The following is a 22833-nucleotide window of genomic DNA, read 5'->3' as shown; positions in this document are numbered from 1 at the left end:
TGGTCGGATGTCACTGGGAAAATGGGGCATGGGCAGGGCCTTCAATCTTTTTGATTGCTTCAAAAGGGCACTAGAACTTTTCATTTCCGATCAAATGTGCCCTCTCCCGATCTTCCAGGTTCATTGGTTTTATACAATCATACTTGGAGAAAACAAAAAGGAAGCAACAAATGTAAAATAAATAAACACGCACTCTTGATTTTTATTCTGACGAAAAAAAAACCGCAAAATTAAAGATTTTTCTTTATGGAAGCTTGAAACCTCTGCAGTGGGGTTCTCTAATATACTGAATTTGATGGTCTAATTCTTATTAAGATTGCTTGACTTTTTGAGAGTTTCCCCCTTTTTTGAAAACCAAGCACGTAGCTTTTATTCCACGGCTTGTAGCTTTTGATGGGTAACATTAAACTCAATGAACGTCATAACATCTAAAAAGAATAATAATTTTATATAATATTAATAAGTATATAATAGTTTAGAAACAAAGGTAGGCTATATATTTGCACATCAGGGGGGGGGGGGTAAAACATAGCATATATTAAATACATAACCTAACCTAACCTAGGTACCTTTTCCCCCCTAAGCCCCAAAAAACTAAAGTTTTAAAATTTTCGATGTTATGACGGTTCGAGGTTCTGACGGACTTTTTGTCGATGTTATGACGGATTTTGTACTGCTCAAACGTTCGTGCTCCTGATGGTTCGATGTTATGACGCCTTCCGTATTGAGTTGAATCGCTCTTAACTATCGGTTCTTTACCACAAACTGTCTGATATAGCTAGGTTTGTCAAGGCACAGAATGTTTTTCTTTTTGCTGCTGAAGTCCGCATTGTCTTCAGATAACTTTGGGTACTAGTTGGAACGGCCATGTATCAAAAAATAAGTTCTGTGAATTTTTTGGTTCTAACTTTCCAGCCATCGTGATGAAAAGAAGATTAAGATGGTTAGCTCACTTCTTATTTACGGTAATTTTCTCTCCATTCTATCTGGAACCAGACGAAAAGTAGGACTGTCGTCGGATGAAGTGGGAAGAGGTCATAAGAAAGAATTAAAAAAACTAGTAACTTCATGGTAGGGAGTAAAAAGTAAAGCACTGGATAGATTGCAAATTGTAAAAAAAAAGTTAGCATTTTGGGATACTTGGAAATTCAGGTAAACTTCAAATTTAGGATTAGTATCGGATCTTTATTTACTCTTATTCTTCGAATTTGAAGTTGAAAGAAATCTACTGATGAATGCTATTCTACCGTTTTGTAGCCATCATGAGGTTTTAATTATTTTCTTTACCGATGCCTCAACATAGCGAAACTGACTAAACCGTTTCAGTGCATTTAATGGACTAAGCTGTAACTCATGTAAAAGCAGAGGTATTGCAGCAGGTACTTCAGTGTGTTTAACGTATCTAATGTTCTTTCGAATCATTAGCGAACTTGGTCCCTTTGACCTGATTCAAATTACTCTCTGGGCTTTCGTTTAACACACAGACAATGACGGAATAATGTCTTTTTATTCCCATTTACTGCCCGTGTCAAGATTCCAAGCACTTCACGAGTCTTGACGTTCTTCCCGAGTCAATCTAAGCCCTGTAGTGATATATTCGGTAGGATAATGACAGCTCCCACTTTTTTTCACCGCTTTTGCATAGTCAAGGAGAGACCATTGTCAGGCCATTTTGCCGAGGCTGATCTGGTCTTTGCTGTTTGATTTTAACACGAAATTTTTTCATGTGCATTGTCTTATACTCATCTCTACACTATTGAAGCTTTGGTATTTTCTTCCCTTAAAGATCGGAAAACTTCGGGCTTCAAATATTTTTTCTTACACAACTTTTTTTTTGTGTTTTGACCCTCCCCCCATGCCTTGGACCTGTGTGTATTCAGACTCATATACAACCTTGTAAGGCTCTATGGAGAGTGTATCTGGAATGCTAGAAGCCACCGCTACTGTAATGATATCGATACGTGTGTGCTCGCTTTTCTGATGGTAATTTCTTTGATTCTTTTCTTATTTCATTTTGAAAAACTATTAAAAGTTTGGACAAGCAATATCTTACGGCTCTCAACTTATTACTGTCAAAGGCGAAATTAGCCATTGTTTTCAGGGTTCGCTGTTGAGCGATTAATTCACTTTTTGTGATAGTACTTCATATTCGCCGTCAAATTTTGATATGTTGTCGGCTGTCTTTTCATAAAACGTTATTGAGAAGTTTGACTTTTTTGTTGCTCGTTTGCTGGAGGGATTGTCTGTTCCATTTATTGAGTCTGAAAATAGGCTGCTTAATTTCTAATTAGTGGTAATCTGAATGCCGTCGTTAAAATAGCTGTGAGATACGTTTTTATAAGTTTTACCTTTTTTCGGAGAAAGTTACATTGACGAAAAGAATGACAATGAACTTACTTAGAGTGTATGTTTTCACAGGGGATATTACCCACTAAGGAGGATTCGAGGGCCTTTCAGTGGCCGTGGAGATCTTACTAACAATTGATGTGTTTAGTAAAAACACTAATATGTTGTTTTGGTTATCTTTTTTTTTGCAAGGAGACTTTTTGTTTGGAAAGTTGAGTTTGCAAGAAGTAGACAAGAAGTCGCTGATTCACAGGGAGATTTCTTGCCTTAAAACATTGATTTAAAAGCTTGATTTGAATCAAGAACAAATAATCCAAAAGAGTGCAGCTAGCCGTAACGGTCTCAATCATCACGGCCAGGGTTGCCATCCTGGCCTGGGAAAATTTACTAAATGTGAGAGAAAAAATTTACTAAATCGCATCTGTTTTTACTAAATGCTAAAAATTTTTTTAGCGCGTGTGGCTAGCGCCGCACGCGCACCATCAAGCATCGATTTTTGCTATAGGAGGATAATCAATAGGATTTCCACAACCTTTTTTCCTTTCTTTTTCTCTTTTCTTTCGTTTTCATACTATGATTAAAAATTACGGAAACCTATAAGTTCAAAAATTTTTTTTTTTTTTTTTTATTGTTTGGATGAACTATTGGATAGGCTTCATATTCCAGATGCGGTGTATCCAAGACGTCAAACGATAGTCTGGAATCTTAGATTCTAGAAATCCTGCTGGCGAAGCCCGGCTTTCAATTTATCAATGATCTTTAGGTTATAAAATTCAGATATATTGAAAAATTAAAAAACAATCAACGAAGAAAGACAGCTACAACTCATATTCACGAAGCAATTCAGGCGATGGAGTGCTTAGAATCTAAGGTGTATTTGAAAGTGACGGCTTTTGAAATTTGTCCTTGAGTTTTCGTTTTTAGGTTGGAAATCTAAACCCTTCAATTTTGCATTTTTAAGAGGAAATTTTTCACTTTAAAACACTAATGGGGCTGGTCTTTAAATAAGGGATAAGCTGCTTACAAAGATTTCTGGCAAGTTTTTAAGCAATTAATCTAGGATTTTTTTTGAACTGATTTTTTTCTGGATTCTCTCGGTCGTATTTAAGGGAATCAAGAACTAATACAATCTATGCCACTTTATGACGTAATCGGCTACCGGTTTAGTTGTAAAAATATGTAAGTTCAAAAGTTCACTTCAAATTGGACTAGGACTGCCAAGAAAAAGAAAACTTATATAACATACAACAATTAGTTATAAAAAAATAAAATTGTGTCAATAGTGTTCAAGTCAGGAAAATCATACAAATTGAAAAATAAGAAGAAAAATATGTAGTCACAATAAAAAAAAATCGCACTTAAAAGGCTTTAATCGTCCTCGGCCTCATCCGAATTTCAAGTATCCATTAATGTCAAATTCTGACTGAAGGGATGTATTTGTTTCCATTTCTTGATAGCCTGAGTCAAATCGCTGGGGATCACCCAGTCATGTACTCCACTTGACGGCCTAAGAACAAGTTGCTTCGTTTTCATCAGGGACGAAACACTCGAGACATTTAGCCTATTCCGGTTTTTAGTTTTGACGACCTACAAAATCAAGAACTGTCTCTCTGCTCCAGCACTTGAATGGGGTAAGCTGCAGAGAGTCAGAAAGAACTTGGGCTAGTACGGAAAAAGTTCGTTTCCAGCAGCGTCTTTAAAAAGGGACAAGGCTTAACTAACAAACGTAGCAGCTGTTATAAGAGTCTGGGAAATTTTTCTGAAAACAAATTAAGTCGGCTTATCAGTCCTGATTTTAAAGTTTGCCATGCAAAGCGAGTATCGTGAAGAAGCCGAGAGAAAAGTAGAGATTTTTAAGCGCTATGGTTGGCGCGAAATCGCAAAAATGAGAGCAGTAGTAGCCTTAATATCTAACTTAATCGAAATCAGATTTTGTAATGAATGGACCCTAATTTTTTCCCTGGATTCATGGAAAATAACAAAAGTTTTGTTTACTACAAATCCTGACTTTGTACTAGATTTCGGTAAATTTACTAGATCCTCTAAATTTACTAGATTTTTTTTTTTACTAGATCTAGTAAAATCCTACTAACGGTATCAACCCTGATCGCAGCTACTGCAAGTATACTTTGTACAATAGGAAAATCAAGTCGCCTGGGTTCAAGAGGCAATAAAAACTAATCTGTTTGTGCTCATTATAGTGTAGGGAGGGCTTTCTTTTAAAGCTAAAAATAATATCCCACCAAAATTTTTACAAGCATTTAAAGTGTATGAAAAATTAGTCTAGTTTCCATAAAACTAATGGCCAGTGAGTGTTTGTTCTCGGCCGAAGCATATTTAGACAGCATATGCTCCAGTTTTATCTTTTTGAAATCTTTTGTTATTTTTTACTCATCCTAGTGTGTATCTATTAGCATACTGAATTCACACAAACTTTTTTAACGCTTTGATGGTAGCAGAGGAAGGAGGTCCTTGCCCCCCTCCTCCTGAAAGACCCAAATATACACAAAGGTATAACCTATCGTAATTTTGAAAGATATGACAACTGCAGGTAGATGTCCTTACTCCATAGGTCCCTCGCGAAGTCCTAAATTTTTTCGTATTTCTTATTCAAATCATCAAATAAAATGTTGCATTGTTTTTTAAGTCTGCAGTCTTTTTTGCATAGTCTAGGATCATATCTTACCTTATATGTGTGTTTGTGGGGGGGGGCGTAATTACAATGGCAGTGATTGTTGTATTTTGAAAGAGTAGTGAATGGAGAATCAAATGGAATATTTTTTAATCTGATTTCTATCCTTTACTATAAACTAACCTAGTCTAGTTTATCCTCTGTTCTAAACCAAGTTCAATAAATAATACAAATCCTAAAAATCAGCAAACCTCTGTTTGTTGCTTAGGGCCATGGCTGGCCATATTGGAGATGGGTTGAGATCTAATTATAATGGCAGTGATTATTGTATTTGGAGAGATCATTAATTGGGGAGTAGAATGGCGTGTTTCTTCTTTTTTATTTGATTTCTATCTTTTAAGTAAAATTAATTAAAAAACTTTTTGCACAAAATAAGTTTTTTCAAAAAAAGTAAAGAACTCCATTAAACCAAAAAAAAAAAAAAATAGAATTAAAAAATCTACCAAGGATGTAACTACCAAAAATCATCAACAACGTACGAATGAAGCACAACGAACGCAAAAATTAAAATAAATGAGACTCAAAACGAGCAGAAATGAATCGGAATAGGGTTCTCTGCCCCGGGATTTATAAAAGTAGAAATACAGATTATACTGCACCGAAAAAAATTCAATTAAATTTAGTGAAAAAGATGTGCTCTTTCACTTTAATACACATATGCTGATATATATTTCTTAAAATCATAATAAATTTTTTTATTTCTTAAAGTTATAAAAGTGAAAACATTTAAAATAATTTTTTCAGTGAAGTAAAAATTATATTCTGGCTCCTCAAAACAAGCGAAAACTGAAGTTATCATAAAAATTCATGGTATTATGGAGGATCCGACCCACATCCCACACACTTTATCCTCCGTAAATTGAGCAATATATTGAAGGGTCCATGTTCATTGAATAAACAATCGAACTGTTCAGGCTATTATTTTCTTAAACGATCCTTAAACTATGAGCTTGGTGACAGACTAAAACAAATCTTGAAAACTAACAACACCTCTTAAAAAATCAAAGAATCTCAATGAAAATTACACCATCAGATTAAGTGTATCAGAATACCCTACTGTAGGGGTTTCAAGCTCCGATCTGTAAAAGTGTGGACTTTTCTATTTTTGCTAGAAGAAAGATATCGGATGCGTGTTTATTTTGTTTTATTTTTTCCCCCAGGGGTGATCGTATCGACCCAGTGCTCCTAGAACATCGGGAGAGGGCTCATTCAAACGGAAATTAAAAGTTCTAGTTTCGTTTTTAAGTGGAGGGCAACTTGGCTCCTTTTTTCCCAAAATCGTAGCGCTTTACGCTAAAGTTTTTTAGACTTTTAAAAAGCTTCTTATTATTATAATTAAACGAACCTTGTGTTTCATGAGTTCTTCTTAAAGAATTGGGACAAAAATTCCAACTTTAGCGTAAAGAGCGAGGTGTTGAGGAGGGGGCAACCCCTCATATACGAAATTAGTTCTGTTCGTTTCAAGTTTTGATATTGCTCCTTACTTTGAGTTAGAAAAATTAGTTTTTTTTTATTATTTAAATCGTGAGAAAAGCAGAGATTTATTTCGCTAAATTCAAGTCCTGACCTCTTGATGCGTTGGGTGCTCAAAGCTTACAGATCCGACATTTTGCAAGGCAAGAGGTCTTTTAGCTAGTGGCACTTAAACAGTATGAAAAATTGTGAAACAATGTATTAAAGTAAGAGGGTCTTAAATGGGAGTATCTGTTTATATCTGTATTTTAGTCACGGGTATGATAAGCTTGTTCCTGATCATAAGGCGGAATTGTATCTATATAGTCTGATTATGATCATTCACTGCTTGTTTACGAACAGGTTGATAGCTTATGAATATACAATAGGGTCCGGATACTTTGCAGCGACAGGCCTTTGTCATCCTGTTTACATATTCCATAATGATCTGTATAATTGCCGTGTTAATCGCTAGGCTCAGGGGCTTGCTTCCTGTTATAAATACCTGAGAAGGGGAATATGTTTTATTGATATGGTTGGCGTGGTAATTTAGGGTGTTTGTATGTAATGCAGCAATGAGAAAAGAATTGCATGTATGAATAATTTAGTTTTTTCGGGGGTGTATTCAAATTTCTGCTCTAAGGCGGTCAAGCTCATTTCAGGGAGAGGGAGACCCTAGCAATGACTTTTTAGAGAAGTGGATATGTACATATTATCTTCAGTGGGGATCTGGACCAGGGGTGCAATTTCGTCAACAATCTAGGGGGGGGCAAATTTGGAGTCGATTTTCCCAAGTGAAGTGAAAATACGAATACTGTGTCTTTTACTAGGCTATAATAACAGAGTTGACCGCAAGGTCAACTGACCCAGTCTTGCAGGCAGCCCTTTGGAGATGCCTCACAGTGAAAATGAGCAAGTGAAAAACAGAAATCCAGCCATATATTACCGTAAATGCAAAGGTATACTAAAGAAAATCGATAAGTTTCTGTGGATGCATGAATTATGTAGGCCTGTCTTAGTTTTGACAAGGGCGTAGAAGGCGCTAAATTTCAGCTGGGGGTGGCGAATTGGGGCACTGGGAGATGCAGGGGCACCGGAGGAACCTGGCCCTCCAAGATTTTCTGGCACCCTTTTCTCCTTTTTTTTTTCTTTTTTAACTCTTTTTTTAGAATAAGTTTGTCAATTCGGTCAATTATTGGCACCTTTGTCACATTGGTCCCCCCAAGATTTGTCACATTGGCCCCTGAACTGGGGCCTTTGAGGCAGTTGCTCTCCTCCCCCTTGTCCCATAGCAAATGACCTTGGATCTAGACCAATTTAACTTAAGTGACAGAACCCTTGATGTTATTTTTTGCCCTCTAGCATCAATTTTCGTTTTGCAAATTTGTGTTTGTGGCTTGTAAAAGCAAAGTAAGCAAAATTGTCGTTTTTATATCGTTTTTGTTGTTTCTGACATTATGGAAAAGAAGCCGATTTAGCATGTTTCTAGAACATATTGTTCGGAGTATATTGAACCACCGAGTCGTTTGTAATTACTGAGCTTTTAATCTTACATGGTAATTCTGTCAGGTATGTACATAGGATTGTTTTTCGGTTGAGGGGCAATACTAGAAAAAACGTTTATTGTGTTATTTGAATGGGGACGCCCCTGAACTCCGTTTGACTGCCTTATTACCCGTGGTGGATTCACTAGGTGGTTTTACGTAGTGTCCCCCTGGCATGAGTCGAAATTCATGCACCAACGCCTGAATTAGTTTTCTTTTGGGAGCATGACCGCCAATTAGGATAGGGGGCCATTGTCCCTTATATTGTTTAACACTTTCTCAGATTTTGAAAATTACCTTTTTTGGTATTTCCACTGAAGAAAAATTGAAAAAAAAATCTTCCCTAGATTTTGAAAAATACTTTTTTTTACATCTTCATTTAAAAACGGAAGAAAACCTTTAACTCCCCTACATTTTTGTGAATTGGCGCTCCTGTTAGGGAGATTGGTTCAAATGCTGTTTTTTTTTTCTCCAAATAAATAGGTTTCTAGGTTAAAAAAACACTACCTATTTGGACATCTCAATATTTGGATATAGCCTACTTGTTTAGAAAAATATTCCAAGGGGATTCCGAATATGTCTTTTATTTGGGTGGGAGAATAAAGGCTCAATCTGTGTATCCTGATCAACATTAGGTAGAATTACTCCTCTTTCCCACAATTCTGGATTGGCCGCTGTTTTAAGTTTCCGGAATATTTGACAGCTCTCAAGTCGGAATAAATGTTAGGTTAAACTCATAGCCCCTTTTCTTGCGTCACGGTCGGCGCTTCACATGCCCAGGGGAATTTACCTCTCTCCCCCTGCCTGGTTTATTTTTGCAGCCATCACTGGATTCAGTCAATCCAGTCTCGACAGCGTCTTCCACAAAATACCCTTCCTTATGTTCAAACACCAGGGTGGACAGTGACCGAAATTAGCAGTAGTCCCTACTTTTGTCTACTACTTTAGGGACATCACGGGAAGGTTGTCGCAACTACCCCATGAGATTTTGGTTAATTGTCATATTTTGGTGTTGTTCATTTATGGACTGCGGTTTACCATCGTGGAAAAAAGGTAAATTCTGTCTAAAAGAATTAGAAACTTTCTCTGATTGATCTGAATTCATATTTTTCTTCTAGTTTCAAAATTACTATAGCTTGCTCGGCTCTCACTGTTCTTTTTGCAAATTGTAAAAACTTTATTATTTATTTTGTGCAGTTACAATAATCTTTATCAGTTTGGAAATAACCCATTTTTTTTTCTTTCTTACTATTGTTTTTTTTAGCTTGAATATGTAAGCCCTTTTATTAACATATGATTTTTCTTTTATTTTAGTTCGGATGACGACGACACAACCTCAAGCAAATATGGGCGAATGGATGAAGAATGTCCTCAGGACAAAGAAAGATTTGCAAGGTAAAAGCTAATCGTATATTAACCTTTCAAGCGTTTTCAAATATTGCTCTGCAAACAATATCCATTGTGGCAGTTCACCCTTGTCTTGTTAAACGGGCGTTAAGAAGATAAAATGAGTTGTTTCACCTTTTATATTTTTTAAGATTTTAATACCAAGGAGCTTGATGGAATCTTACAGTCGTAAGGATATTATCTATAAAATAAATTAAATAAAATTGGCAGTTGTATACTAAATAAATGCTTTCAGAAGCTAATTTTAATAGCTTTAAACACCGGAAGATTGTGAAATTTTTTCTACCTTGTGATTGGTTTGTTAGTATCAACAGAAACTAAGCCTTTCTTATTGATTTGTTTCTGTGTGTTTTATGGACTTAAAAAATTGACTTAAGAACGAATCAAATACGTGGTTTGGCAATGTGTTCCCCTAATTCTACCTGTGAAAATACACATGGAACTTACTAGTTTCTTTTATCGATCAAGTATGATAGCTTCATTTATCTGGGTAGTATTATTAGTAATGGTTAGTAGAGCTAAGACCTGGGGTGTTTTTCAAAGTTGGAAAAAGTTTGGTAGAATAGAAAGATAAGTCTGCGGGGAAGCCGTCAGGACATCGACACGTCAGGACCATTACCGTCAGGACATTTACAAAATCCGTCATAACATCGACAAAAAATCTGTCAGAACATCGACACGTCAGGACATCGACAATCACAATCGCTACCCATCAGAACATCGAGACGTCAGTTCATCGACAGTCAGAATCGCTACCTCAGAACGTCGACAGTCATAACATCGACACGTCATAACATCAATTATTTTTTCATAACGAAAATCCTTCAGAACCACTGACCGTCAGAACGTCGACAGTTATAAAATCGACACGTCATAACATCTAAATTTTTTTTCATAACATCTAAAATTTAAAAACTTTAGTTTTTTGGGGTTCATGGGGGAAAGGTACCAAGGTTAAATTAGGTTATGTATTTAATATATGCTATGCTTTACCCCACCCCCTGATGTGCAAATATATAGCCGAAATCTGTTTCTAAACTTGTATGTATTTATTACTATTGTATAAACTTATGATTCTTTTTTACATATCGAAAATCCGTCAGAACCACTAACCGTCAGAACTTCGACAGTCATAACATCGACACGTCATAATATCTAAAAATATTTTTAGATGTTATGACTGTCGACGTTCTGACGGGTAGCGATTGTGACTGTCGATGAACTGACGTGTCGACGTTCTGGCGGTTAGCGATTGTGACTGTCGATGATCTGACGTGTCGACGTTCTGACGGGTAGCGATTGTGACGGTGTCCATGTTCTGACGGATTTCCCTTGTCGACGAAATGACGTTTAGTGCTTGTGACGGTTAGATGAAATGGTAGCAAGTCTGCGAACCAGCCTGTTTGATAGACCATATATCAAACAATGTGCTGTGAGAAAATGTAGTTCTTTTCAGGGTTGTCACCCGGTAAAAAAAAAACAATCACTAGATTTTAGTAATTTTTGTTTGATTTAGTAATTTTCTTCAATAATCTAGTGATTTATGTGCTTATTTAGTGATTTTTTGCTTTAGGTAGTATAAAAAATCACCAGGAATAGTGATACATTACTAGGAATGGCAACCCTGGTTCTATCCTACTTTTTAGGGCTATGATGAAAGAAATATCAGGATGGCAAGACACGTTTTATGGTTGAAGGATGTCAGATTGCCAACGATCGTCCATTTCGGCCAACCATCTAGGGCCAAACGGAAAGCAGGTAGTCCCCGAATGTGGTGGGAAAATATCATAAGGGAGGATTTAAAGAGGACACAAATTTCTTGGGACTTGGGAGGAACGATCAGTTAGGAACAGTTAAGGATATTAAGTTGACACTTTCAGAGAATGTTGAGGAGGATTTTAAACTCAATGAAAAACCGTTATGTGTTCCTTTTACAGAAGGCGTATCCGCAATATCTCAGTAACGGCCAATGGCATTTAGTTCAAACTTTCAGGGAATTCTGAGGGGGATATTAAAACAAAGCAAAAGACACTAATAATTTAGAATCAAATATTTTACTTCTAAAGCCGGAAACGTGAAAAACTGGAGAAATATTCATTATATTAACCAATAATAGAACTTCGGTAATAAAAAACGAACAGAAATTAATTTTATTTGTGTCACTGCGTCATTGCGCTGTTTGCATCATTCGGATTTTACTGAAAACAAAACACATCAGAGCCTAAACCTTTTTTTTTCTTTATATTTGTAACTTTGAAAAATAAAAAAATACAGTGAAATAAAATATTGAATTGCTGAGATTTGCCTGGATTTAAATCATTATACATCAAATTTTCATTTTATGTTTTTTAGTTATGCCCAGTCATGTTAATTATCATAGTGATTCATTTTTTTATTTTTTCGATGTTTTGAAAAATTAAAGTACAATGTTCAAAATACATATAATTTTCAGTAAAACGCAAATGACCCAGTAGGCTTTACAACTTGTATGGTTAGGAGAGGAGGAAGGGGGCAGTAGCCAAACTCCTGGTTTAGTAATTTTTATTTGTTTTCAGTTTGATTTGAATATTCAATTTAATGTATACTCGTTTTAAGATTTATTTATTCATGTATATTAGTATCTGTAATCTTTGTTTTTGATCTGATCGTTTATTTTAATTTATGTTCGTTTTGGATTTCATTTATTCTTTGATAGTAGTTTTTGGTCATTTTGAGTTTGAATTATTATAGGATTTCTTTCTGCTGGTCTTAAGTTTGGAAGGGCTCTTTAATTCAGATCAAAACGCAGAATTTAAGAATGGTCCTTGTTCTTCGTTGACCTAGTGCTCATAGGGTACTTGCTCTATAGAGGTTGACACCTTAAGTGACGAGAAGTTAGCTTAAATAGCATGCGTGTTAAAGCAGGCATACATGCATGACCTTTTTTTTAGGTGCGATCAGGAATCGAGCGATTTTTTTTTCAAAATTGGCGAATTACATGAAAAATTCAAGAGATTATCAGTACAATAGTAAAAATTTCGAAATTTAAGGACATTGAAAGTTAACTTTCAATGTCCATTTCTTAGGTTAACCTCAGATAATTTACCTGCATTTGTATTTTGTTCTTAACTTCAAAGCGACTTTTTTCTTTTTCTCGCGGAATACAAATTGGAAGCGATGCTATTTTAGTATTCTGTGGAGGGGGAAGAAGGGGCTGGAACAAGAACCAACCGCATTCGTAGGGAGACCCAGACTCCAGGAAAGAACTCATTCTTTTCATTGTTTAAAGAAATATCCAATTTGTGATTATTGACAATTCAGGTTCGCACGTAGAATTGTGTTTTTTTTTGGGGGGGGGGGCTTGAAAAAGCAAATTAAAATAATGTGAAACAAAGAAAAACAGTGGAATAATATTAATTTAATGGAGGAATTCAGTAAACCAATGACGTATGTCCGGAGAGGGTCTTGGTATCTGCCCCTGCTCTCCCCCACAAAAAATCCTATATTGTCTTAAATTTCTGGGCACTTCTTATCCAAAATGTCAAACAAAAGTTGTTGTATTATTATCACTCCCCGCCCCCCCCACCCCCCACCCCCTGAGAAAGAATCCTGCGTGCGTGTCTGTAGCGAACCCTGATCATAACGTTCAGCTCCAATAATAAACAAATTTCCCACAAGTGAAACTCAATAAGAATTAGTATTTGTACAAAACCAATTTAGATCCGCATGTGTAAAAAATGTGTATAAGTTTGATCAGCTAGTCGGTAGTTCCATTTGAAAAACCGACACTGATATATCCATGGTGTGCATTCCATCAATTTTCACTTTTATATAATCTAGATGAAAAGAGGTGAATTTAATGCCAAAGGTGATTTTTTTAGTAGACTGAACCAATTTTCTACTTACAAAGTTTGACTAAATACGAAAACAAATTACTCATAGAATGAGGCCATAACCAGGGTTGCCACCACAACCAAATAAAAATCACCAGTTTGTCACCAAGAAAATCACCAGGAATCACCAGATTTTCACCAAGAAAAACACCAGAAATCACTAGTATTTCACAAAAATCACCAAAAAATTCACCAGAAATCGGTGGTCAGTAATAATAAGCTTTACACCAAAAAGACGCGTTGGGTACCTTGAGTTAAGACATTATGTTTTTCAAAGGCCGTCAACTGCTCAAGAAGGGAGAGGATTTATACCTAAAACTGGAATTCCAGGTAAAGACTGAAGTTGTTACCTAAAATCCTGTTACTGGACATGAAAAGCCTTTTTATTTATATAACTACTATTATACTTTTCTTTGTCTTTACTTTGTAAAATATTTTCTTTTTCTTTTTTCTAGGTTTCCATAGAAAAGAATAGCCCCAATAATCCCCAATAGTCCTCGATTCAAATTTCATTTGCTTATGAGCGTTTTTAATCCCCCTGTTGGTATCCTTAGTGGTAAACTTTAGCTCAGAAAAAGACGACTCAAATGGTGTCAATTTCTTATATATTTATTTTACTTCCGGAACATTGTCTTTGGTCAAGTCTAATCTGAAATATCAGACACATGGTGATAAATCTTACGTCTCTTGTTTCTGATACGTAAGCATCTTGAAACGAGCACCCTGAATTGTTCAGATTGTAAGCCACTTGAAAAAGACATAGCCTTGGCTGCTGAATTTATTTTCATATGGGACTATGCTTTCTTTACCTGATAATTTTTTTTTTCGTTTCTGAGCCTCAATCCGTTTTAATCACACATGGGCCACACATGTATGTATTTATAAATTAAAATTTGTATCTATGGGAACCCGACTGTCAAGCTAAAAGGATACAAATAAGCCCGAAAAGCACCAATCTTTAAAACTAACAAATAAAAACAAGACATAAAATATGAAAGTCACTGATTATTTCACCTCAGTAAGACAGCGAAACAGCAAATCATGCATGGAATGTCAACCAGTTTTGTAAACAATCACCAAATTAAATGAAAATCCCCAGATTAAATAAGGAAAATTACCAGTTTCAAGAAAATCACCAGGAGTACGAAAATCACCAGATCTGGTGATAAATCACCAGCGGTGGCAATCCTGGCCATAACATATCGTTAATCATGCTTAGCGAGCATACACTAACGTTTTACTATATCGTGTGAAATGAGTAGCAGCTCGTTAGCTTTCATTGATTGATGGTTTTTTTCAGCCTTCTATGTGCAATGGCATCATCGTCTTTATTATGGCAATGTCAACAATGACTTTTATATTGTTTAGGAGCTGTTCAGGAGCCAAATCAAAAATGTTCACTTCAGAGGATTTTAGCGTCAAAGCACTTGTTTGTCTTTTAACTTAGTACAATAAAAGGCATTTTGGATCTTTTCCGTTATACCTCTACCTTTATTTAAAGTGTATTTTTAGTAGTTTACGGGTATTAAGGTTGACACCAAAGAGTGGCTGGCATATGGCAAAATGTTTGGGAAATATATAATTTACAGTATATATTTGCATATAAGGGATGGTTGGGGGTAAAATAAAGTAAAGTGATCTTAGGAATGATATGGATTACTTTTAGGATTATTTTATTTTAGGATTTTAGGATTTATTAGGATATTTTTAGGATTACTTAAATCATTCCTACAAGCAGTTCACTTTAACCCCCCTCCCTAATGTACAAATATATAGACCAAATTATATATTTTCCATGCATTTTGCCATACATTACTCGTTTGTTTCAACTTAATACCAGTAAATTGAAGCAACTTAGCCCACGAGTAAATAGTGGTATAGGTATAACGAAAAATATCCAGGATATCCCCTTAATATCAGAATTAATACCAAATATGATTCCAAATATTGGTACTTGTATGGAATCGGGTAAACAGGTGAAATGTGAAGTTTGGTTAATGCTAATGAAACAAAACATGACGAAGAAAATATAATAGTTTAGAAACATATTTGGGCTATATATTTGCATATTAGAGTGGGGGGGGGGGGGTAAAGTATAGTATATATTAAATACATAACCTAACCTAGGTACCTTTTTTTGCCCCTTCAACCCCAGAAAACTAAAGATTTAATAGTTTCAACGAAGTGAACAACAACTCACTAGCTAGCGGATACCCGGTTTTAAATAGCGTCTTTGACATTCTATATGCGTTTCTTTTCGCGTGTTTATCCGATTCCATACAAGTACCGAAATATTTTTTGGTACTTGTATGATATCGACCACAGCAAGTAGGCCTATCCATGTTAAGAAAAGAATTCTTATATTATTTGGGCTATACATTTGCACATCAGGGGGGTTGGGGGTATAATATAGCGGGGCAGCATGTAAATTATGTTAATTATGATTGTTCAGCATATTATGAAGTAAGAATTGTTTTCTTAACATGGGTACTTGTATGATATAGCTGTGGTCGATATATCATACAAGCACCTATTTTTACCCATAGTCAAATGTTGATTAATTTTAAATGTATTTTAAAATATGTGATAGCGCATTCAGGGTAATAAACGCAGTCCACCAGTCCCATTCGCGTAAATGTCAGCCAGCGTCTAAAAATGGCTCTGGAACCACCAGTTTCAGAAACTGGTTGTGAGTCTAAAATTGTAACCGTTAGTTCCATGGGATTTCGATTTTTTGGAGTGACTCCCTGCAAGGTCTTTAAATCTTTCGACAGTTTTAAACGATTAGAAGTTAGTGAGGTTTACGGAGTTGATTACCCTAAACGAAAACCAAAGATTACAATCCCGTGACTAAACAGCTTTGATTGCATTTCTTCAGTCGGTTATCAAAAGGACGTATCTCCATAATTGTAAATGTTCAGAAGAGCAAAAAAAACCTCGCAATTGTTTTTATTTTCTCTCCGATAACCGTGAAACAAAAACAGATCGACATGAAATCAATGCTCATCAATTCTTTTTTTGTTTTACGGTTATCGGAGGGGAAATAAAAAAGTTATGAGGTTTTCGTTTGCTCTTATGAAAATTTACAATTATGGAGATACACCCTTTTGATACCCAACTGACGATTTTTTGCTTTGACACGTAGTAAATAGGCATTTAATATAGGCTTTATTGCCCTTTCAGGTTGTTCTTTAAAACTGAAATTTGATTTCTGTTTTAAATCTTCTGTTTTATTGCAATGAGGATAACAACCCAGTTTACACGTTATGTTTGAATCTTTGGTTCATTTTTGTCCTTTTCCTTTTTATGCTTATCTTTCTCCATGAAATGTCTTTCTCGTTCTTGACTCCTAATGACTCCGGATCCTCAGTACACTGTATTTTAGTCCCATGTCCACAACCTGGGAAGACCCCAAGAGCTATGTCTACCCATGGCTAAGAACGTATTTTCTCTTAAGTAAGGGATTCGTGATAGGGGTGAAGTCATGTAGACCTGTGTAACAGATTGATTCTGAGAGCCGAAATAGAGCTACAAACTTTTTTACGTTTTTGAATACATATCTACTTAGATTTTCGTAACTCCGGGGAGGGGTCTGGTCCAGCCTTGTTCATAATGTCCATGTTCTGTTAGAAGTTCCTTGCTCAAAGGCTCCTTAATTAAGGTCTTGTTTTGATTTCTAGTGTACATCATTTTTTAGCGAAGGGAAAGGGGTAATAGCCTGCCTGATTTCAAACAATCGTGGCAAAGTGTTGGAATAGAACGCTTTAAGTTCTACTCTGATGTATGTTTATAACCTTTAAACCCAAGAAAAAAATGGCTTTAAAGTTTTTCTCATCTAGCTTTGATAATCTTGAAGCTTAATTTCTTTATAAAATTTTTGTGCATTTTTTTCTTTTACTTATTTTTTTTATGTTAAGGACCATTCTGAGTGCATACGTTATAAGTTACAACAAAGGAGTATCTTAACAGTGATTGCATATACCGCTTTTTAGACTTTACTTTGGCTCCCTCTTCGTCTAAAGACTAAGCTGTCTGAGTTGATATTGTCGCACCCAAAACCAAGGACCACAACTTATATTTTCTATATTATTTTTTTAGAAGACCAAAAACAAGGTTCAAATGCTTTTTATGATTTTTTTTTTTCGGGGAGGGGGGGGGTATACTAAAAAAATGAGTTGTGTGGCTCAATGATATGAATATATTTATCTTTCTGTATTTGAATTCGACTTGATATTTAGTAGCCTAAACACACGTATTCCGGGTAATTTTGAGCTAAAAGTCCTGACACTTTTTTTGAGCACAATAACAAATTGTCTCCCTTTAAAACAAATATGCCTGCACAAGTGTGACTGCTTGATCCATGCCCCCCTCTGCGTAAGGGGTTGGAACTCAATAATTTAATTTTCAGAAGATTGTTATAAACGCCAATTGGTTTAGGGTACGACGACGACGGCATATGAAATTACGTATTTACAGAATCTCCAACTGCAGAGTGATATACGGCAGTCGTCTAAATGTGTAAGTGAAATGTCGTCCCTGAATCCAACATGTCTGATGAGAAAATAAGTACAATTAAATCTGAAATAATCTAGATTTTGAAGATGTATATATTAAGTATGGTGGGATTTATGAGAATAATTCATGACCGGTAGCTCATCATTAAACCAGAGCATGCAAGTGATTGACGCAAATTTTCTTTTTCATGTCCATTGCAAAATGAAGCTCAAGACAGCAGCGCACCTTGTGAGTAGATTCGTCCTGTACTTTCATAGAATACTAATGTCTTGTGTATTTACTAATTAGTTGAATGCGCTGCTTATCAATTTGATAATTAACAATAATTAATCATACCCTTTGGGGTATATTGGCCTGTCCTTATTCGTCGGTGATAGGCTCCTTGCATGCTTCTGTTTACAGTATGAACTCGGGTTTGGAAATTGCAAGTTAAAAAATCGTATCGGTGGCGGGTTTATGAATTCTGTTAGAACTCAATCTTGTCTTGTACAAATCTAACTGACCCTTCAATAACATATTTCATGGTCTGATATTGACAGATACAACGTTAAGTTATCAATAGAATGTATTACAATGTGTATTCTGTCGGCAAAAATAAATATGCTCAGTTCTCAAGATTTGGGGACATAGTTGGCATTATCTTCTTTTTTATGAGCGAATTTCTCCTAAGCTGTGGCAAAATAAACCTTTGATTTGGAAAACGAAAACCCTTATGAACAAGTTTAGGAGCAGGATTTTTTTTCTTTTATTTAGTGAAACTTGTCAAAAACTCATCTGGAACATATATTTTTGCTCTTACGTATGACCTAATATTATTCTGTGTTTCAGATTCTATTATAATTTCGATTTCTATGAAATGTTTGGTTCATTGGTACCGTCTTTAACTCTGATAGCGTAATTATTTCTGTTCAAAAAATTTGTCAGAAAGGCAGAAAAAAGGGAAACAGTTCTGACTTGGCAATTAATGGTTGTTTGGGAATATGATTAATATTTTTAAAACTAATTGTTTCTAAAAAGAAAATTATTGAAGAAATGCGGAGTAAAGGGACAATCATAAATGAGCATATCTGAAATATATTCTTTTTGAATTATAGTTTATTGTAGGATAGATAATGTTTCTCTTGGATGTCTAATGGTCATGAGACCATATTCACGAGCGTAATTTTTCATTTATTAGTAAAATTCATTAGCATTCATGCCATCTTGAACTAACTCCTCAACTGAGCCCTTTACTTTATTTTAATAAAAATAAAATTTCAAATTACAAAATGATTATAATCTTTGGATTATAATCTATTTGAAATTTTGCATCCCTAAAATTTCTGCGCCTGGGGCAAGTAGGCTACCCCCTCTGCCCCCCTGAAACTGCCTCCGTAACTTGCTGGATACAATTTTAAATATTTAGGTGGTAATCCTATTAGTACGATACAAATTTCTTAACAAAGATGGTAATGCATATGCGTTTCATCGTTTGGCAAAGATTCCAACACAATGCAATTTTCTTTTCATTTTTCTTAGAATTGAAAATTTTCTTATTCTCGATTCAGATTTACGACTTTTTGGTTTGTTATATAAAAAGGAAAAATTACAGCACCAATAAAAAAAAATCAAAAACGAAAAAAACACCGAACCTTTGAAAAGGTCAACAGCAATCTGGAGCTAAGCACTGAAAGTGCAGCTGAAATTTGTCGCCAAATTTAGTATCGTCAAATTTACTATGTGCCCAAGGCCGTATCCAGGGGGGGGGGGGTTACCAGGTTTGAACCCCCCCCCCCCGAAATTTTTGAACGAGTCGAAAATTAGTAAAACCTAGGTAAAAATCAGTAAAATTAGTCCAAAACTGAGTCAAAATTAGTAAACCCCCCCCCCTAAAAAGTCAAAAATTAGTACCCCCCTCCCCCGAAAAAAAAAATCATGGATCCGCCCTTGTATGTGCCAACGATAAATGTTACCAATATTGTTTTCTTGTTTAAGAGATAGTAAAGGAAGCTGTTTGGACTATTGATTTATATACATTACTAGTTTCTAAAAAAAAAATTCTGGTTTAAAAGTAGAATTTTCTGGTTCTGGTCAAGACAAGGTCGGAATCTTCTATGGCAAGTTCAAGCACACACAAACAAAATTAATAATAATAAAATATTATGCATGGCTCAGAACCGGCTCGCTTATTTAATTTGTATTCTAGATTGGCTTCTGTTTTTTTTTCTAATGGGACTATAACTTTAGTATTTGTCATTATATGGAGGTCGAAAAGTCTATGTTTATAGTAACAAGTAACAAAAAAAGCTCCGAAATTTAGGCAGCGTTGATTCTTAAACTGCTCACCATCACTATTTAGATAGTTTTGAAGGCATTTCACGCCTCGATCAATCCAGTTTTTGGGAATTTGTTATCGTAGCTTGCTCTACGAAAATCTGTAAGGGTGCCCCCTTTTTGAAATAGAATCCATGTGAATTAGGCTGTTATTAAAACTGCGGAGCAACTTGATTCATTATAATCTAGAGAATATTTCCATCTGCAGACTGGTAAGTACGTATTCCCAGGCCGCTGTAAAGATAGGGGCCTCAGGTCACCTATTGAGATATTTTGCACTAAAACTTGGAATATAATCTTTGTCTTTTCAAAGCGGTCTTGCTGACTAATGACAAAGGAACAAGAATTAAACAAAAAGTCTCAAAAGAATCTAAAGAATAAAAAGTCTAAAGAATCAAACACCAAAATGTATATCACTGAATGACAGTGACCACTGTTTCCTGGTTTTTGTTGCTGGCTTAGGGATGGATATAATGAATCAAAAGATAACTATTGATTAAAACTGGTGTTTTTGCTTATGTACTAGGAATCGTTAATGCTTTAATTTTTAATTTAATAAAATTAAAACTAAGAATGTGTTAATGCAGGATTTTAATCGGACAGGTACTTAGGACCAAGCTACCTCACAAATTTAAAATACCCTAGGTCTTGAATAGGGATAATGAAATGATGATCATAAATGCGTAGTATGTATAAGACCTGTAGACTATGCCTAACGGGATGTCTTGACAGCATTATATTTTACTAAGTTGGTGACTAGAATAAATAAATAGTAAAGCCATTCATTATTTGATACTTTTTATTTTTAATAGGTCATGCTGGTGGTACCAGGATCAAGGGGTCCTATTAGATTAACATTTGTTGAACGCTTTGTATCCATCAAAAGTGTTTGTCCTGGTAGAACTTAAAATGGTATTAATGGTAGACAAAACTTAAAATATTTTCGTAAATGGAGATGCCAGGCTTGTGTAGTCCTTGTTTAGCTTGCACTTGAAAACAGCTCAAATTCAAATAAACATAGTTACACAACTTAAAATGATACATCGTAACTATATAGCGTATACTTTAAATCGTCAAAAGTACTAGAAATTTACAAAGACAAAATTGGTGCAAAAAGTGATGAGTACTTATATTGTTACTTCGGTTTAACTTCAGATATCTACGAATTTTGCTATCTTAAAGCTAGAGTAGGATTGAAAAAAGATTGAAAAAAGGGGGACTAGGTATTGCGAAAAAATGACTTATTGCACTAAAAAATTTGCCTGGTTTGGTTTGTCTGGGAATAAGTAGTGAGGACGATTTGCTAAAACTAAAGGTGGCTAATAATATCAAAAGATTTTTTAAATTATCATTTTAAAATTTGTCTGGAAGCTAAATTTAAATATACTGATTTGTGATACTGTTTGTAGGTTCCGCTTTTTAAGTCAAGTTTGCAACTGAATTTATATCCTGTAGTAATTATATGTTTTTTGTATTTTTCTTATGGCTCAAAATCACCGTTTCAGCTTTGAGAAATTGCAAAACGGCAAGTAATTCCATGCAGGTGGTCTAATTGTCTTAAGCATGTGTAAAAAAAATAACCAAGCGCTTACCTTTAAATATCGCATAAATATTTATGTTGAAATGGGCTGTGGAACGTGCTTTTGTTCTTTACTTTGTAGTTAGACACGTTTAATTTGTATCTTATATGCAGTCATAAGTAATAGGCACTATACTTGCTTTTGTTTCGGAAGCCGTCCAAAATTCGATCCGCAAAATGTCCAAGATTGCTTAAGACAATTTTATAAACTTTTCATTTGACGTTTATTTGCTGTAACCTATGCCCTATAGGGTTTCAAATCTCACCCGCAGTCAGAACAGCATATATAGCTCAATATGTTCGTTGCAATTGTATTTACTGCATTTATTGAGCTATATCTTCTATTTGGATATTTGGAGTAGAAGTACTTTATTGAGGTAGTTGTTCGTTTTTCCTACGGGAAATTTTTCTGTGAATAAATTCAAATAAACTTTTGCAGTAAGCTGAATAAAAATTTTCTGTGATAGTTATTATTCGTTTACTATACGAGAATCGTCTGAGGATGAGTTTTGGTTCTGTAAGTCCGCTCCCCAGCTCAATTGCCGTATCCCTTTTCCGCACAATGTGTCGAAAACGAGCAGTTTCTTTTTGACAATTTTCTTGATCTTTGGCTGATACACTTAGTAGAATGAACCTCTCGATCCAAAGAATTTTCCATAATTAAATAAAATCATGAAAAACTTCAATGAAAAGCCAGAATAACTCGAACGTTTTTTTTTGAAGATAAGTATCGTTTTAAAGCTAATATGAGTAGCCCCGAACTTCAAAGTATTTGAACTGTCCTGCCATCTCTATGACAAGTGAATACATAAGTATATTGGATATATTCCCTAAATTGCAATAAGTTCAAAAGGGATCAAATTAGGTATTTCTTAAGAAGCACATAGAATAATTTTGGGAACTTTATTTTTTGACCTCTCATTTGACCTTTATTGCTACAACCTGACGGAAAAGAGACAATTTTTTTTACATCATTATGACGTTCGCTAGGGCTTTGAAAAGAGATTGTTAAAGCAGTGTTTTCTGATATCTTGGTGCCATATAATCAAATCCAAGTTGTATTCATTTTAAAATTTCTTTCTGTCTTAAACTAGGTGGGATTTCTTGATTTTA

At 35.1% G+C, this 22833-nt stretch overlaps 1 protein-coding gene across 5 annotated transcripts in view; it reads left to right on the top strand.

Moving 5' to 3' along the window:
• LOC148948546 (aryl hydrocarbon receptor nuclear translocator homolog) overlaps window positions 1-22833 on the top strand; it is a 207094-nt gene that overhangs the window by 59355 nt on the left and 124906 nt on the right. For 3 of the 5 annotated variants that reach the window (XM_089094454.1, XM_089094452.1, XM_089094451.1), the window contains 2 exons: window positions 9349-9429; window positions 18036-18056. In XM_089094454.1, the coding sequence (XP_088950580.1) occupies window positions 9349-9429; window positions 18036-18056 (102 nt within the window). The remainder of the gene's footprint in view (window positions 1-9348; window positions 9430-18035; window positions 18057-22833) is intronic. The other 2 variants (XM_089094455.1, XM_089094453.1) reach the window with 1 other exon arrangement.

The sequence above is a fragment of the Artemia sp. Qi Xiang Cuo genome, chromosome 9 (genome assembly GCF_049724085.1).
Source record: "Artemia sp. Qi Xiang Cuo chromosome 9, ASM4972408v1, whole genome shotgun sequence".
NCBI classification, from domain to species: domain Eukaryota; kingdom Metazoa; phylum Arthropoda; class Branchiopoda; order Anostraca; family Artemiidae; genus Artemia; species Artemia sp. Qi Xiang Cuo.
This window is presented reverse-complemented; position numbering and strand designations above follow the sequence as displayed.